Below are 18240 nucleotides of genomic sequence, written 5' to 3' on the forward strand. Positions count from 1 at the left end.
GATAAAACCTAGTAACAGTAAAAATCTTCTGGGCAGCACTAAAACCGCCATGTTTAGTTCTAAGATGACGTCACAGTGGCACGCATTATTCGTTGACGTTTCACTTCCATAGGTTTCATATTTCAGTGTTTCCCGCAAGTGAAAAATGAAATGTCAATGTCACTGTCAATCTTGTGCAGTTCCATTTTACGGAGAGAGATTACATCGAAAACTTCGTTATCTGCCTCTCTATCGCTCCAATACGCGAGAGTGATAAAGAGGCACATAACAAAACTTCGACTTTCGTGACATGTTTAAGGAGTATCCAGACGGGACAATTTTTCGCAGTTTTAATAATTGTATGGAGTGGACGAAGAAATAAAAACAAGGACATTTGCTTGCAGATTCTACTGGAATGGAAGCTAGATGAGATTGGCAACCACAGGAAGGGCCTTTAATTTAGGAGCCGTTCATTTTGTTTTTAGTACCTATGTGAAACGCTTCACACATCTTTGTAACAGCGTTTAATAATTAGATTAGAGTAAGTACCTACTAACTGGAAAAAGTTTTTAAGATCCTAGTTAGGACAAAATTAAGTAGCGTGTATGAGGCATTTAAGATGTTTTAAGTTCAAGGCGTAATAGTTAGGCAAGACTGGCAAGAGTAGCTTGAGTTGAGTGGAGCATAAGTAGGTAGGGAAAATCATCATACTTGAAATATATATAGGGATGAGTTTGGGGAGAGTAGATTTGTATTCTGGACTTAGTGGCAAAATTGCCTTGCCAGAGTAAATACATACAATAAATTATCCTCATGTCAGACAAATAAAATCCACTATACAATATTTAAACACATTTAATCAATAACAATAATAGGGTAACGATCTTCAGGCTTCATGTCGCATACGACTTCACAATCAGAGCTATCGGAATCTGAGAATTCATCCTCCAAGCCCTCTGGTCTCTCATCTTCTAATGTCATGAGATCTATCACAGCCCTGAAAAATTGTTTTGTTAGAGTAAACCTTATTGAAGCGAAATAAGGTCTGATATTGCAGAGATCTTATTCATTAGCCTTATAATGATACGAGATTCAAACTAAGACTGCACAACAGAGGCACAACATCTTAACATGGGTTGCCAAGGTGAATTAGGGTTCCGCCACATATGTCGACGCGGAATCGGGAAAATCCGATAGGAAAAAGCTCTATGTCCGCGCAATAAGAGCTAAAAAGTCGTCGTTCGGCTCGACTCGCATCGGCCGGCGCGGCGCCTGCGAACGCGTCGACGGCTTTTTCGCTCTTATTGCTCGGACATAAAGCTTTTTCCTATCGGCTTTTGCCGAATGCGCGTCGATATATTTGGGGAGACCCTTACGTACCAAGTGAGGGAAAGGGAAAAGTGAGTGATATTGAAACAGATGTTACTTGTAACAGTAAACCAGTGGTTTACTTCGAAGAAAAGTTTATGGTCCCTTCTCTCTTCTATATGAGATCGGAAGAGACTTGGGACAGACGTTTGACCAATGATAAGCAGCCTTTGTAATAGCATTTTAGTGAAATCTTGTTTACTTACTTAAAAACTAAATTATCAAATTCACTATAACGTGTAGACCTATCGCTGGTTTCGGTCACCATGGAGGCCAGGACCTGGTCCAGCAAGGTCCTCAGCCGGAAGATGACATCCGCTGTTCCCTTCAGAGAGCGGACTTTCACCGTCGACGCTGACAAGTAACATTCTTCAGGAGAATCTTCCACTGAAATGTAAATGCTTATTTTAACTGCCTGACGAAAAAAGCAAGGTAATGGTTTTCAGTCCAGATAGCTATTGTAATTTGTAATATTGTAAGTAAAATAAAAGTAATTTAGTGAGAGGTAGGCATAGGTTTAGTAATTTACTGAAACTAGGATTTTTTTGGCACACATGGTACACAATAAAATAATTTTGCCTACTTAGTCATAAATTGAAACTTTCAAAGCAAAATATAACGCTTTCTTAAAATAAGTACTGTGTTTATATACCTACATTTAATCGAAGACTATATAAACATTTCTATGTTAAGTAGGTATATATTTTATTTTCAAATAAATGTATGCTGGTCTATGTTGCCAGCATCAGCGACGAGTGAATTCGCTCGTAGTGTTTCTGACGTAGTCTTTAGATTAGAATTACATCGATAGCTCAAAAAAAACTCACCATGTGAAAACAGTAATATCCTAGAGTTAGACATATTTGTAAAAAAAAAACACCTTCGTACAAACAGCAACACTCTTTACTGTCCATCGGTGTACCTTATGCCTTTTGTAATATAATAAGGTTTACGAACAGTTAAAAGTGTGGGCGTCACCTTTTTCACTTACCTTCGCTAACCGTCAACTCTCCAAACAACAACAAAGGCAAAGTGAACACCAACGTGACTTCGAAGAGGAACAATTCTGAAGATTTCTGTTTCATCCAATACACCAACCAATTTGCCCCGGGCTTGTTACACAGCGGTACCATGGGGCCTCGTAGTGGAACCAACATCATACTGCTCGGATGCAATTGGACTGTCCCATCTTCCGGTGTTAATACGTTGAGTCTGGTTTGTTTACGCGGGTTCTGCAGGTTTGTCCATCTGTGATAATGATAAAATGCAAAGTATTCCAAGCCCAGCATGAATAGCTCCGACGTACAATTATCTATGTCAAGACTCTTACCTAACAATAGCAATATTAGGATACACCGCCGCAGCTACAATCGCTTTGAAAATATACAGATTGTCTGCATTTCGATTCTCCCACGATACGCGAACATTCTTCGATGCCAAGAACCCCATTTGACGCAGATTACCACACAGCTGGCCTTTCATCTGCGATATCAGTTTCAGTGTGTTCTCCGAGAGGAAATGTTCATGAGCGAACCGACTCTGATTTTCACGATCTAACTGTTCCCATTGTATAATAGCTTCTGATATAGCAACATGGTCGCTAGGTTCTCCTAGAGCCAACTTGCGCTTTACTTGGTTTACTTCGTGTTCCTTGCCTAAAATAATAATAAAAAAACCGGTCAAGTGCGAGTCGGACTCGCGTTCCAAGGGTTCCGTACATAAGTCCGACTCACGCTTGACTGCACATTTCTAATAGGTTTTCCTGTCATCTATAGGTAAAGTACTATATTGTGTATTTTTTTCAAAATTTTAGACCCAGTAGTTTCAGAGTAGTCATTAATTTTGCTTAATTGGTCATACCTATACAGCTTCTAATAAAAATAAGAAGAAAAATAGGTATTTATATAAATGGGTCAAAGAAGATATCCTCCAAATAGCAATATCTCCAGGAAGTTGGGTATAATAATAAAGAAAGCATTCAGAGCGAGAGATAGGTATTTTAAGCCAAAGTTTAAATTTTAATGGGAGCCAGATCCTAACACCTGTTAGAAATTATAAAATGCTAATTTTTTTACGCGCGACTGACCAAAGTTTGTTAATACATAAAGTGTTAATGTCCCGGTCCATAATATACTACTTCCGCTAGATGTCGTTAGTCGTGATTACAAAACTTACCAACAACGAGATTGAAGGGATCTTTGAAGCCCCAGACGGCGGCGACGGAGGCGGCGCGGTCGAGACAACCAAAGAGTGCGCCGAATAAAAGCAGTTTGCCGGCCGCTGGATGCACCGGCAGGCGAGCGAGGTGCCAGCCCAGAGGGGTAAGTCGCTCTTCATCATCTAGAGCACCTAACCTAAAATAAAAATGCAAATTAAGATATATTAATGCCAACTTTTTTCAAGCATGCATTTAGCGAAACAAATTATTTTGCTGAGTTAGTCATTGCCGTGACTAATGACTAAGGACCAGTTGCACCAACCACATTTGACAGACTGATCAACATCACTCACCAGGGAACTATGAAAATTCCCATACAATAAAATTTAGCGAATACTTTAACGGTGACAGGCGGTTTGGTGCAACCGACCCTAAGTCAGTAAAATGATTTGGCTGAAACTTTGTATTTAACTTACTTTTGCAAGTGTCTGACAGCATTTTCCACGGTAATATTTGCAGGCGGATCTGGTACTAATTTCAACGCATCTAGCGCGTTGCCTAGACGCAGTTTCTTGATCACCAATACCGGCTCGAGCAAGTTGCATCGCTGTAGTTCTGGTAAGAGACGTTCAGGGATGTTTTGTGAGCGGTGTGACGTCATCAAGTGGTATGCGATGCCTGGTTGACAACGACCTGCGCGGCCACGTCTGAAATAAGAGTTTCAATCTGATGTGGATTATGTGGTATTGAATTAAGACATTGTTTAAAAATGTTATGAAGTAGGTGAAATATGTAAAATTCGGCATGTGCTGTATGCTGATACAATTGTATGCGACAATTCATAACACACTAATAAAAATTATATTAAAACACATTCCGAATTTTGTTTCTTCGAATGTATAGTTGGAAGTAGTTATGCACAAACGTTCCAACCCACAACACAAGGAGGTCCTTGGAACTTTTGTGCATAACTACGTTCATTTAGTTTGACTGTTTGAATATGCGTTATAACTGTCTTAAGAAGGTACTACCGTCGAAACAATTAGCTGGCCATTCGTAAACCCTAATGCAAAGTGTATTGCTACACTTGCTAACTTCTTATTTCGCTATCGAAAACTGTATAGTATTAAGTTCAAAAGGATACCTTTGCATTAAATTAGCTTTTGATTCAAATTCAGTCTTTAGTGTCGAAATGTTGCGTTCCACATCCATCCCTTTCAATTTTACTCTGCCACAATCTACAACATACACTATATCGTCTATAGTGATAGACGTTTCTGCTATATCCGTAGCTATTATTATTTTCCTAATGTGACGTGGTGGCCTCTTGAATATCTTATGCTGATCTATTGTAGGCAATTTCGAATGCAATGGGTAAATGTGATAACTTGAATAGGGGAACATCTCACTTTCGTTCATCATTCGCATTAGTTTGAATATATCGTTGATTCCGGGTAAAAATACTAGCACGGCACCTGCCGGACTCCTAGATATATGGACTAAAAGGTCGATAATTATATCGAAGTTTAATTTTTCCATTCTTCGATCTTGGAGTGTGTTATATACATCTTGATCCAATCTACCGTTGAAGCTTCGCAGCCAGGGATCTACAATTAAATCATTAAGTAAGGAAAAACACGAATAATTATTATATTATTATAATTATTGTATTTGTATTTAGTTATACTTAGATGAAAGTTTTCTACTCCCACCTTAAAGTGTGAAAACGACTTTATTTATTTTCTAGTCTACTCAGTCTACTGTATGCTATGTAAGTGATCCTCGTTTTTTTTCCAAGTCACACGAATGCAGTGGCGGATTTGCAGTCTTTGCCGCCCTAGGCCCCAGGCCCCATAGCCGCCCCTTTTGCAACAACCATCCTATTGACTACATTTTAAGTTATTTCTTATCATGAGCGAATTTTATATCACAATTTGCCGCCCTAGGCCCGGGCCTACTAAGCCTTAAGGCAAATCCGCCACTGCACGAATGAAGTAGGTATTTTTACCGATTTCAGCTTTATAATTAATATCTTTTTCCTTCTTAGTTAGGTCCGATTTCTTTTGATTCCCATTCTTGTCATTTTCGTCACTAACACGCTTGGCTGGCGGCAGTCTGTATCCCGTCATGGTCAAAATATCCTCTATGTAAAAATCTTTCACTGGGTATGCCAGGCCTTCAATGTGAATGACGGGACAGTTGCCAAAGTAAGTGCGTAAGCGGCAACTGTCGATCGTTGCGCTCATCAGGATAAGTTTTAAGTCACGACGTTTTTCAAGTACCTAAGTAAGTAGTGTTAAGGTAAATAATAATGTGACATTGGTCAAAAAATAGTTTTGGTAATAAATAATCAAGAATATCACTTGAAAAGAAAAAGGCGTAGCAAGCGTACGCAAAGGTTAAGAAGTAGCTGCCTACCACATATCTCTGCTCTGTGTACAGTCATTAAATGAGGGTGATATTAACCAGAGATTAGAGAGCAGAAGAAGCTTTATTATTAAGAGAGATATTAGAGAGCAGAAGTTCTATACCTGTTTCAACATGCACATAGATAAGTCTAAATGGCTATTCCTCTCGTGAGCCTCATCCAATATGATATGGCTAAAGTTAGTTAAACCCTGATTTACTTCCAAGTCAGCCAGGAGTATGCCGGTAGTCACGTACTTGATGCTCCCACGAGGTCTGCAATCTGATCTAAACACAAAGTATATTGTGACTTTATCTTATTTTGGAAAGGTTTTGTAGGTCTTAACACTAAACACTATTAATCAAGTTAGTAAATGTAAGTACGCATAAATTGACAATCCTATGTCTTAATGTCATATTTTTAACATCCCTATTTTATGAGCTGATTAGAAAGAAGATGAAGTTTTGGGACCTATCGACCCATATATTTTTTTTATTCAATCAACTCGAACCTAGGTATCAATCAATTAAAATTACAACAAGCATGTTTCATGTGCATGTGTTTGCTAACTTAGTCATTGAGTGACTAAGTTTTGCTTACTTAGTCATTAATGTAATTTAAATGCTTGTTAACTAATTTCAATATGTTTAAGGTGCCGTAATATATGGTCAGCAGTGTCAGCACTTAGGTTAACGTGAGTGTTAGTTATATATACCTAGTAGTAGTGCATTTTGCATGTTTAGTCACGATTGTGAATTTGTGACTGTGCTTGTGATAAATTGCTTCTACCAATTAAAAACCTGATTGTTATAATAAAATCTCTTACTTCTCTAATCGCATGGCATATCCAACAGAATTGCCCAGTTTCTCAGCCCTTTCCTGGGCAACCCTGCTGGCCAATGAGGAAGCAGCTATTCTTCTAGGCTGTGTCACTAATATGTGTATATAGGCACCTTGGTTTTGGCATAGGGCATTGTCTAGGATAATCTGTGGCACCTAAGTAAAGGAAAATTTGCATAGACATAACAAACTACACATATATTTTTAAAAACAAAAAATGGTAGGGTAACCTAGCTAAAATCTTAAGAACAATGACAATGATTAACTTTAGAAATCTTCATGTAAAATGACACAGTTCCATTGCTCTTGCTTGAGTGTATCTGATAGCTCACTCAGTCAATCTCTCCATCGCATGAATATGGAAGAGTGATAGAGGGGCAGATAACAAAATTTCAATTTTAGTTTTTCGCGGTAGGCCCTCTGTTGACCTATTTAGGACCTTATAGCCTATGATTCTAATTACGTATCTGCATGTACCTATATTAATAAAATAAGTAATGGGGAAAGCATGTGACAAAATAAAAATGTTACCTGTGTTGATTTCCCACAACCTGTCTCACCACTTATCACAACCACCTGGTTATTATTGATAATATTTAGAAGTTCTGCAGATCTTTTAAATGTGGGTAGTCGCTCACGGAACACCATCATCTCTTTAAATTGTGGTCTTGTGATCATATCCTGAAATTCCTCACGTAAAGCAATACTCAAGCAATCATTTCCCTTTGTTTTTGTAGAAATAGATGCACTTTTAGAAAGGCTTTCATCTAATTTCTCTTCAAACGTCCCTGTTATAATGTCTTTATATCCATATTTGTAATGTTCACCGCCTCTTAAGAGTAGTTGTCTTTTTGGAAGATATTTCACTTCATCTGATTCAGTTTCAACGGAAATGACATCTGTTTTGATATCTTCATTTTCAAATTTGGGTAACATTGTTTTTGTTGTGTCACCAGATTTTATTTTAATAAATTTTGTTCTGATATCGATACTTGTACACTTTGACGTAGAAGGGCTAGGTTCATTGGCATATTCCCCATTGTTCTCAATTTTTATGGTTGGAACCTCGACAGTGCCTTCTGTTTTAAAAGAAATAAAATCAGAACATTTTGCTGGTGGAGGCTTTATATCAGCCTTCTTAGGCAGTGGGGATTCAGAACGGCTTTTGCATTTTGTTTCAGATTTAAATGAAATAAAGTCAAGACTTTCCACTGGTGTAGGTTTTACTTTTGTCTCAACTGGTATTTGTGACCTGACAGGCCAATTAGATTTTATTTGACGTTTAGTTTCTATCGGTATGAAATCAGAAGTTTTTACTGGTGTGCGCTTTAATCCACCCAACATCCAGCCACTTGGTGGAGACTCTTGTGATTTAGGCTTCTTATTTAGGATTTTCCTTTGAAAAGACTGTGCTGAATTTAAAGGTATTGTCTCTTTTTCAGCTAGATCTTCAATTTCTTTTATGTCTGATACTACTTGGGCTAAAACAACCAACGGTATATCCAGTACAACCTGTGGCTACAATAGGAGAAGAGAATAAGTAAATTTGTAATTTATTAGAGTACAGTTATTATTGATATCTATCTCTTTCGACACATTGAACAATGGTATCCTAGTCATTTAGGATGGGACGCTTGCACACACAACATAGGGGTCTTTTTCAACATCTTAATTAAATGTAAGGAGTACAAAAACTGAATAAAAATAAACTTAAAAGTCCAAAGGATAAAATTATATCTTTATGGATATTATTATCCTATGCCATACCAATTGACAAAAAAATATAGAGATGATTGGAAAATAAAAATCGGAAAACTCGGAAAAATAATCTTGTATAGGTACCTAATTCTAAAGGGCCTCTACGTGTTGGTTTCGGCTTCGCGCACCGTCCCGTCCCGTGCACGGGAGATTTACTAGAATATAAATACATACTTTACATACCAAAGTTTTCTTTACATTTGAATTTCTCGTTCCACTGGTTGGTAAATCTTGTTTTTGAGGGTCATGGTCATCTTCTCCATTTTTTGAATCAAACAATTTAAAATATCTTCCCCTGCTTCCTTGCCCCTTAACTTTCTTTTTTAGTTTATTCTTTACTTTCTTGATCTTGGCTTCTATCCTCATTTGCTTAGTTTTCTTTCCCATACTCAATTAAAAGATTCAATCCAAATTTACGAAATCTTAACACTCTAGAACTAGAACAAAATAAAAGTGTTGAACAGTTGAACTGTCAATCTCAAACTTGACTACTACCGCTCGACACAATCAAGTACATTGCGCAATATTATTTATCATTTATTTATGCATCTTATTCTTATTTTGTAAGAAACATAGAACGAGAAAAATACTGCAATATCGGAATAAATTATATTGTTCATTTGGATTTTGGGTGTATTGTATCTGAAGTGAGATAGAAGCATTTGTTGGAAATGGAGTATATAAATATATTCTTTGATATAAATAGTATACTTAGTGCTAAAAAATTGACAATATATAAAATACTTAAAAGTTACGTGTGGCAATGGTTATTTATGTATCTGAACGCTCGTCCAAATGACACTAATGACAGATGCATTTTGACGTTTCAGTTTCTGTCTCGCTGCAATCTCGCTGCCAAAGAGAATTAAATCACTACGTTTTACTCGCTGCTTTCGGAATATAATGATTGAATGGGTAGGCTGTTTGATTGTGAATTTGTGAAACGACATTTTATTCTAGTGACCTGACACAGTTTTATTGGATTCATAGAAATGAAGAATAGACTGCAGTAATGACTACTGAAAACCCATAGGGCGATACAAGTTGGAGCAGTTTTTGGTGTACATTTATTCTTGTCCCATATTTAAAGTTGAACTTCTGAGATTTTTGCGATAGAGATGCTGCAAGGCGTGAGTTTAAATGAACTTATATTCATTCTACAGAAAAATAGATTTTTGCATTATTAACTAATGAGTCAATGTTTTTATTCCCAGGAATTCTGGTCACTGCTGTGCAGAGGTCGTAAGAAAAAAATTATAACGTTAATAATAATATTGATATTTTTAATAAATGCGATGTTGTATGTCAGTATGGAATTATACAATACCATAAGAAGAAACCGTGAAGATTGGAGTAAAAAGTAATTTATTTTTTTATAATGGCATAAAATGTCTTACTTGGTATTTGGCTGTTTTGTTTACATTATCTATAATTATTTGTTGTAGTTGGCAAAATGAACAGTCAAACACAGAAAAAGGTGGCATGAGAGTAATAGTTGGGCACTATATTGGAGGCTTTGGTAAAGGCAACTTATCTGATGGTAAGTATGTATGATATCATAGATCACAGGGCTGGATGTTGTGACACCAGCAAACTTATAATCATTAAGTATCATATAAAATATATTTAACCTCTAGCCGCCTAGAGACCTATAAAAAGGTCTCCTGTTCCATTCTAATTTGAACTTTGTGTTGACTAAATCAAAGTTTCATTTTGCTTGGCAAGGTTTGAAGTATGGGCGGCTAGAGGTTAATACCTAATAAACTATTGCTAATGCCGATGACAGGGTCGAGTGGATAAAACGAAGGAAGGCCTTTGCCCGGCAGTGGGACACCAAAGTAGGCTAATAAAAAAAATACTTTTTAAGCTGGCAGAAACAAATTGTAGACAATAAAATTAAAATATGAAATTTTAACAGACACATGGTTTTTTACAAGCTTTTATTTAACTTGCCCTGCGAGTTAGTGTCAGTCAAATCTTGGAAGATATATTTTACATTGTACAAATAAATTGTGTAAATTAAATTATACATTGTAGGTAGAGATGGGTAACTACCCGGGTAAATACCCGAGAGCGGGTATTTACCCGGTAAATACCCGATATTTACCTACCTGCGGGTATATACGCGGGTATTTTCGTTTTTCTTCTAAATTTGATGTGTTTTATGGTATGTGAGTATAAATAAGATTAATTTAAGTATTTTTTTATAATGTTACATAAAATGTATGTTCAAACTAATTACGAAAAGGTTGCTATGAGGTGAAGTTCGATTTTAACATATCAGTCCAATTATGAAAATCGTGTAAAATCATTCCCTGGCTTCCGGAAATGTTTTAAAATGCTTTTAATATACATTAGAAAGATGAAAATAAATAATACTTATGAATGATAATAAAAAAAAATTGTGCCTTATCCCAACTTGTGAAGCTTATAAGTCAAACACAGTTAGTTTTAGGACAAAAATGTATATAACCTTTTTTGTAGAAAATTATGTCTACTTTAGTTTATACATACAACACTTTTCGATATGAATGACAGATTCCAAGAAATATGAAAAAGTTCACTTTTGCCCCCCTCCCCCCAACCACACCCCCCGCCGACCGAAGTTGGAATGTGTATTATCAACGTATAAGTACGATAATTTACTCAAGTCTAAAAAAAATACTCTTATGACGGCCTTTTTTTAATATTTATCAAAATTGTACTAAAAATTCCTTAGTTACAACTGCAACTGCAACTAAACCATTTCATTTTAAATGACACACAATAATTACAGCCATTAACTCGATTTATATCTCCACTTTAACACAAATCGACATGTGCAACAAGAAATGAATCTACCCGTCCATTTGGGTAGATACGGGTAAATACCGGGTAGATGGGTATTTACCGGGTATTTACCTGGGTGGGTAAATTGGGTAAATACCCGCGACCCATCTCTAATTGTAGGCATTTTCCATGTCTATCTGATGGTCATTCATTATGACATTGTTCAGTGACCGCTGCAGCCTTGACTGATTAGATCTATGGATGGTTTTTTGTTTATGGTAATTTATGATAATTAGACAATGAGATTTTACAATTACAAGCAAATAAAGATGAAAATTGATATGCTGTTTTAATGAAATGGAAGAGTAAATTGTAATTCCATGGCCAAGACCACTGCTCTTAAATGAGAAGAGATGTTTGTTTATTTTCTCATTCTAATGAATGGCATAGTTTTTGATTTTGGTTGAAATATAATATTTTGAAATTTTCGCGTTTAAAACACATTAACTTACATTTATAGACGGGTCTAACGCAAATTTATTTTATTACCTTTATTTACTGACGTTTTGACACAGGTTTCCCTGGTTGTGGTCCCGGCTAACTTACCTTTATAAATGTGATTTAATATTTGGTTGCAATGTTGCATCTTCTAAGTTACAAGCAAAAGTGGACTTACTTCAATAAAATACCTACTAAGAATTAAGGCTCCTACTTTTCTTTGATATTACATAAGTAATAAGACAGAAATATACTAATCATATTACTTAAATCTTTTTTCAGATATAATAAATAGTAATAACTATGCGCCAGTCAAAGGTGCCGGAGAAGGTGGTAGGCCAGTGCAGCTGGCTCAGCGGGAGCTCATCACAGCAAGGGAATTATATCAACTGCACTCCTACAATATTCTAGTCAGTGACAAAATATCCATCAACAGAAGTTTGCCAGACATGAGAAGTGACAGGTAAACACTTAATATTACCTTTGATTTCCATTTCAATGGAGCAATAATATTTTTATAATATCGATATATTTAATTTTTATCTAATTGAAAAACTTGTGTGTGTCACAAAATAATTGCCACATTAAATTTACTAAAGGGTATAAAAATGATGCCAAAATTGAATATTTATATGTTTAAGACATTGTGATGAATAAATGTAAGCTTAAATGATACTTACTTACCTCTTGGTTTTGGTCTTCACTTCACAGATTTAAAACTTTGTGCAAAGTCTGTTAGTTTAACTAAATTTATATTTTGTGCAACATATTGCTAGGTGGTAGGTATACGTTAAATATTGCCCAAGTTTTAAATGCAGCTTTCTCAGCAGAGCTGTCCCCAGACTACCTAGCTGCCTCAACCATTCTAAAGTGGGTTGACCCTTTTTTTGTTAAGACCTCAGCCAATTCACATGTGTTTCCCACCCCATAACTTCCCAGAAACCACTTGTTGTTAATAGCTGTTTTTTTATTTATAGAGCGTACTTCTACTTTTCAAATTGTTTCAAACCCTTTTGTTTAGGTTAGGCAGTCCTTTGTACAACCACATTGACATTTCATACCGTTAGTATTGACAACCAAATGTGTTATTGACTTTAGTAATCATTAGCTTAAACCTTAGATGGATCAACTTTCTCAACTCAAAAATGTAATAAAGTACAGTCCCAGAATTAAAGCTAATTGATTATGTTTGATGATATTGAGCTGTTTTCCCATTTCTCACTATTGACTTACTCATACTCTTTTAGGTAATAAGTGAAATTTTATATCTAATAGCTATTATATTTTCTGTGGGACTATACCTATAGTCGCGATATAGCGACACTAGCATTCACATTCACACACCTATTAAGTAACATTTTTTATGGTTCACACGGAGCGCAATATCTTACTTTAAAAATCTCGTAACACATTCAAATGCATTATTGCAAAATAAATCTAGCTGTCTAGAAAACAGAGATCACTTTTCACCGTACTTAAGTGTAAGATACCATACATACTAAGTTGAATAGTTGCGTTTGTCTAGAATGCTTGTAATTGTGTTGTTACATAAGTACTTTGTTGCAGTTGTAAGAGTGTGGAATTCAGCCTAGATAACCTGCCGACGGCTACCGTCATCATAGTGTTCCACAATGAGGCGTGGTCTACTCTGATGCGTACGGTTATGTCAGTTATCATGAGGTCCCCTAAGCAGCTGATGAAACAGGTGACATGAGTTTATTAATGAGTGTGAGTTACGATTGTCACAGTGTCGAGAACTTATCTGAATATGGAATTCCCAGTTGGATATACCAGGGCCTGGCCAAAATGCAAATCGTTTGCGCCGTAGCGAACGAAACGGTGATGTCTCTTTATCACTCTTCCGTATAAGTGCGACAGAGAGACATTAGCGTTTCGTTCGCTACGGCGCAAACGATTGGCATCTTGGCTAGGCACCCTGCAATTCGATAACTAAGTTAGAATACCCGGCAAATTAGGCAATGTTAATGGTATATGTTTAGAACTGTGGAGTCCATCTAAGCTAACTTAGCGCCGACTTGAACACAGCGAAGTGAGGAGTGTCTTTATAAACGTCATATTTTCATAGAAATTTTTCATAAATTATGACATAGCCACATTTTGTCCTTGCAAAGTTAGCTTTTTCCGACTCTATAATTATGTGTCGTATAAATGTTGGCTCATAAGTAGTTTTAAATTTACCTAAACATGTAGACATTCAAACGCACGATGGCGATGATGAAGAGAATAAAATGTTTTGGAGAAACTTGTTAGGGGTCATCCATTAATTACGTCACACGAATTTCTAGGTTTTTTGACCCCTCCCCCCCCCCCCTTGTGACATTTGGTCACATTTGGCAAACCCCTCCCCCCTAGTGTGACGTCACATTTTTTCTACGAAATCGCCAAATCGAATTAAGTAAGTACCTAAGTATTATTAATATTTTATCAAAATATTTTTGACGATATAAATATTAGTAATTTTATAACCCAAAACTGCTTAGGAAAGAAAATTAAAAGAATAAAAACGATTATCGTTTTAAAAACTTGTTATTTAAATGTACAGCGAATAAAATAATTTAAAAATAAAATTCGGTTACTGATGAAGTTAAAGTGACGTCACAAAGTTGGTGTCTCCCCCCTCCCCCATGTCACAACATGTCACATTTTCTTGACCCCCTCCCTCCCCCTAAACGTGTGACGTAATTAATGGATGACCCCTTAAGTGTTGAACATAGCTATTATCTTAATTGTATTGCCGTTATTGATTCGAAAATTGAAATGAAAATAAATCAAATAAACTCAAAGTGCCGTTAAAATTCTAATCGTTACATCGATTTGTGGTTTACTAATCACGTAAACGTTTTTAAAAATGTGGCTTAAAACTATAAATATTTCAATATACTATTGGAGCATCCGTACAAACGCATTTTATTTCCTGTGTTGCGACTTTTTTTCGGCATTTAAAGTAGACGATTATTTTTCTGTGTATATTTTTGACCATTTGTCATAGAAAAGGAAACTCTTCACCTGCAAATCTTCAGAAAATTCGCGTTTGTACGGGACACACGGTAGACATTTCATGGAATGCTCCTATTGACATTAATTCACTATATTTTCTAATTGTCATATTACAGTTAGCTACAACTACTTTCGTAAAATTTCAGATTATCTTAGTAGACGACGCCAGTGAGAGAAGGTACTTAGAGAAAGAGTTGGACGATGCCATAGCCAATTTGGATAAAGTGGAGATTATTCGCATGAAAGAACGCAAAGGGCTGGTGGGGGCTCGGCTGTTGGGAGCCAGGAAGGCCGAAGGAGACGTGTTGGTGTTTTTAGATGCTCATTGTGAGGTAAGAACCACTATTACAACTTGATGTTGCTTCACATCCCTGTCACGGCAAAACAGCGTATCTAGATAAGAAATATTAAATAAGGTACACTGTTTTGCCGTAACAGGGCTCACATATGAATTAAGGTATTGTCTTTAAGGCTAGTTACTATTTTCTCAGCTAAAGAAAGAAAATCGATGAATTTTACGTGTGGGCGTTGCGTCTCTAAGCCTATGTCCATTACTATGCACAGTCAGCTTAAATCTGCAGGCGGAATCACGCATCTCAGCAGCTGACTGTACTTACACACTTTTTAATGGAATTTCAACCTCAACCACTGAAAGAAGCATTTCATAATCTCGTAAAATGTTCAAACAAACTAAAATCAATCAACCCGATTAACAATACAACGACTTAGATTCAAACTTCCTTAGGAAAAGTTTACAATTTACAGCACGGGGATTAGGGAAGCACCGGAAGCATTATTGCATTTTGAAAATGGTTTATCTCTAACCTATGTTATAGTAAAATTTTATTGAACCATCATAAACTTACTTATTTTATTTATTTATTTTCTTTATTGGGGAAAAAAACAGATAATAATATTTACAGGCAAAATTACATTACATCCTAAGAGAATTCCCACTAGGATGTACGACAATAGTTTTAGGATAGCTTGATACTTGATAGCATTAAGGATATTGTTTTTCTCACGTTGTTTTACGAAACCTTTAGGGGTTCAATTCATTTGAAGAAAAGGATTTATAACATGTTGTTAATCGATTTCAGGTAACACAAGGTTGGCTGGAGCCTCTCCTCGATCGGGCGGGAAGCGATGACGTCTTCATATGCCCGCACATAGACCTACTATCCGAGGACACCTTAGCCTACACCAAGAGCATCGACGCGCACTGGGGCGCTTTCAGCTGGAATCTATTCTTCCGCTGGCTCAACCCCAGTGCCGAAGTCATGGCTCAGAAGGCAGAAAACCCTTCCAAACCTTACCCCACACCGGCGATGGCTGGTGGACTTTTCGCAGTCAGGAAAAGCCTCTTCTGGCGCTTAGGAGGATACGATGAAGGTATGCTTATTTGGGGAGCCGAAAACTTGGAGCTGTCATGGCGAGCCTGGCAGTGCGGCGCTCGAGTAGAAATCACACCATGCTCTCGAGTAGGCCACATTTTTAGACGACACAGTCCTTATAAATATCCAGGAGGCGTTAGTAAAGTTTTAAATGTAAATTTAGCTCGCGCAGCCACTGTGTGGATGGACGAGTGGGCAGATTTCTTTTTTAAATTCAATCCTAACATAGCAGCTATACGCGACCAACAAACCGTGTATTCAAGGGTAGAGTTGCGGAAGAATTTGAAGTGTAAAAGTTTTAAATGGTATTTGGATAATGTGTGGCCTCAGAATTTCTTTCCGAGTGATGAGAGATGGTTTGGTAAGATTAGGAGCGATCTTGGTCCTTGTTTAGCGGTGCCGGAGCAGACGACGGGGCTCGCTGTACCAGCGAAGGGAGTGCCCTGTCGGATTGACGATAGAAGTTGGGACACGATGGTCGTTTACACTCCTGAGGGTAAGATTATGGGTGATGAGAATTTGTGTTTAGAGCGTACCGAAGGTCGCGCCATGTGGAAGGCTTGTAAAGAAACGCCGAAGCAGATTTGGGAGCAGAAGGGGCCTAGGTTAAAAACAAAAGACGGTCTGTGCTTATCGTTAGCGTTGATCGATAAACAAGCAGATGGTTTTAGTGATATCATCTCAACAAAGAAGTGTCGCGACAAAATGCGTGACGCGGCGACAACGCAACAGATCTGGCATTTTGACCGAGTGCCTTGGCGGCAAATGTGATATTAAAAGTACTTAAATAAAATTAAAAGTACAATGTAATTAAGAATCTCATTATTTGTTTTTTCGTTTTATCTCTTCGTACTTTTATATATGGTTTTTATGTTAAATGTTTATAATGGAAAAATTACTACATAGTTTTATGTTTTAGATTACTTTTAGGTAATCTATTTTTGACATTCCATTGTATAAAATCTAGTATTTAATGTATACTATTATTTAGATACTCTTTCGGCGATGTCTTAAATAAGTTCAGTAGATTTGTGTAGTACATATAGCGATTTATCACATAGTACCTGTATGTATATGTGTAATTTATTAATTGTTTATTGGTCAATATCTCATACTATTGGTGTAACCTACACCTCTACGGCTTTTGAAATATTTTTGTTTTTGAATATTTTCTTTATAAACTTCATAACATTTATCTTTATTATCTCTTTAACTTTGACCGCCTAACACGTCTAGCCCAATAGCCAGAGTACAGTCGCCATCAGATATATCGGAGGGGCCGAGGTGCTCAAAAATATCTGAACACGCACTTAACGCCTTGACAATAGATGCGTGTTCAGATATTTGTGAGCACCTTGGCCGCTCCGATATATCTCATAGACTACAGTCTAATGTACACATTGATCTGATAGTTGCACTCCACTGCCAATTTATGTTTAATTAATTTTATGAAAAAAAAACCTAAGTAATTTTAATATCAACAGTACACAATGAACGAATATTTGCATTTATTTTTGGAATACTCAATGCCATAGGCCAGTTGTATTACTCATAATTATATATTATTTATAATGTACAAATTTTTAGAAGTAAATTTAATTATGTAATTTGCAACTAAGTATCTAGTCTTTTTAGATAGTTTGCAATAATATAGTATGCTTAATGTATATGTAATACCTATTAGAAGTCTTAAGTCTATTTCTCATATGACGGCAGCAAATAACTCTCGAATTTAATAACATATCACTAATTATATGAAATAATGTTATTTTATACACCTAATATAAACATTACATTCGATGGACCTACTTACATTATAATTAGTATGATTAATATATCTTCCATTTAAGTTTTAAACTGTGTTAATTTAACAGTAAGTAAGCAATAACGGTTGTGTGATTTATTTTAACAGTGATATTTTAAAACAAATTAAAAAATATATGTTAACAATTAAAAATACAAGAAGGTTGTATAATTTATAATAACGTATTTTATTTATAAATCCCACTTATAAAAGTCACATGTCACAATAATCATTCTGCTAAAAAATA

At 36.2% G+C, this 18240-nt stretch overlaps 2 protein-coding genes across 2 annotated transcripts; one reads left to right on the forward strand and one right to left on the reverse strand.

Annotated features, from left to right (window-relative positions):
* Positions 1 to 824: 824 nt before the first annotated feature.
* Positions 825 to 8933, reverse strand: LOC134797640 (ATP-dependent DNA/RNA helicase DHX36-like). The gene is made up of 12 exons (XM_063769972.1): positions 8694 to 8933; positions 7284 to 8270; positions 6739 to 6908; positions 6037 to 6199; positions 5514 to 5787; positions 4650 to 5112; positions 3982 to 4212; positions 3523 to 3701; positions 2678 to 3002; positions 2339 to 2595; positions 1554 to 1734; positions 825 to 976 (listed from the first exon to the last, which is right to left on the reverse strand). Exons 1-12 carry the CDS (start codon positions 8895 to 8897, stop codon positions 835 to 837), a joined length of 3576 nt encoding a protein of 1191 aa, XP_063626042.1. The 5' UTR covers positions 8898 to 8933; the 3' UTR covers positions 825 to 834.
* Positions 8934 to 9393: 460 nt separating this feature from the next.
* Positions 9394 to 18174, forward strand: LOC134797641 (polypeptide N-acetylgalactosaminyltransferase 3-like). Its single transcript, XM_063769973.1, has 7 exons — positions 9394 to 9640; positions 9725 to 9870; positions 9956 to 10050; positions 12060 to 12240; positions 13344 to 13482; positions 14942 to 15127; positions 15896 to 18174. The coding sequence occupies exons 1-7, from the start codon at positions 9629 to 9631 to the stop codon at positions 16958 to 16960; spliced, it is 1824 nt and encodes a 607-aa protein (XP_063626043.1). The 5' UTR covers positions 9394 to 9628; the 3' UTR covers positions 16961 to 18174.
* Positions 18175 to 18240: the final 66 nt, after the last annotated feature.

Source organism: Cydia splendana, chromosome 15 (genome assembly GCF_910591565.1).
Source record: "Cydia splendana chromosome 15, ilCydSple1.2, whole genome shotgun sequence".
Classification (NCBI taxonomy): domain Eukaryota; kingdom Metazoa; phylum Arthropoda; class Insecta; order Lepidoptera; family Tortricidae; genus Cydia; species Cydia splendana.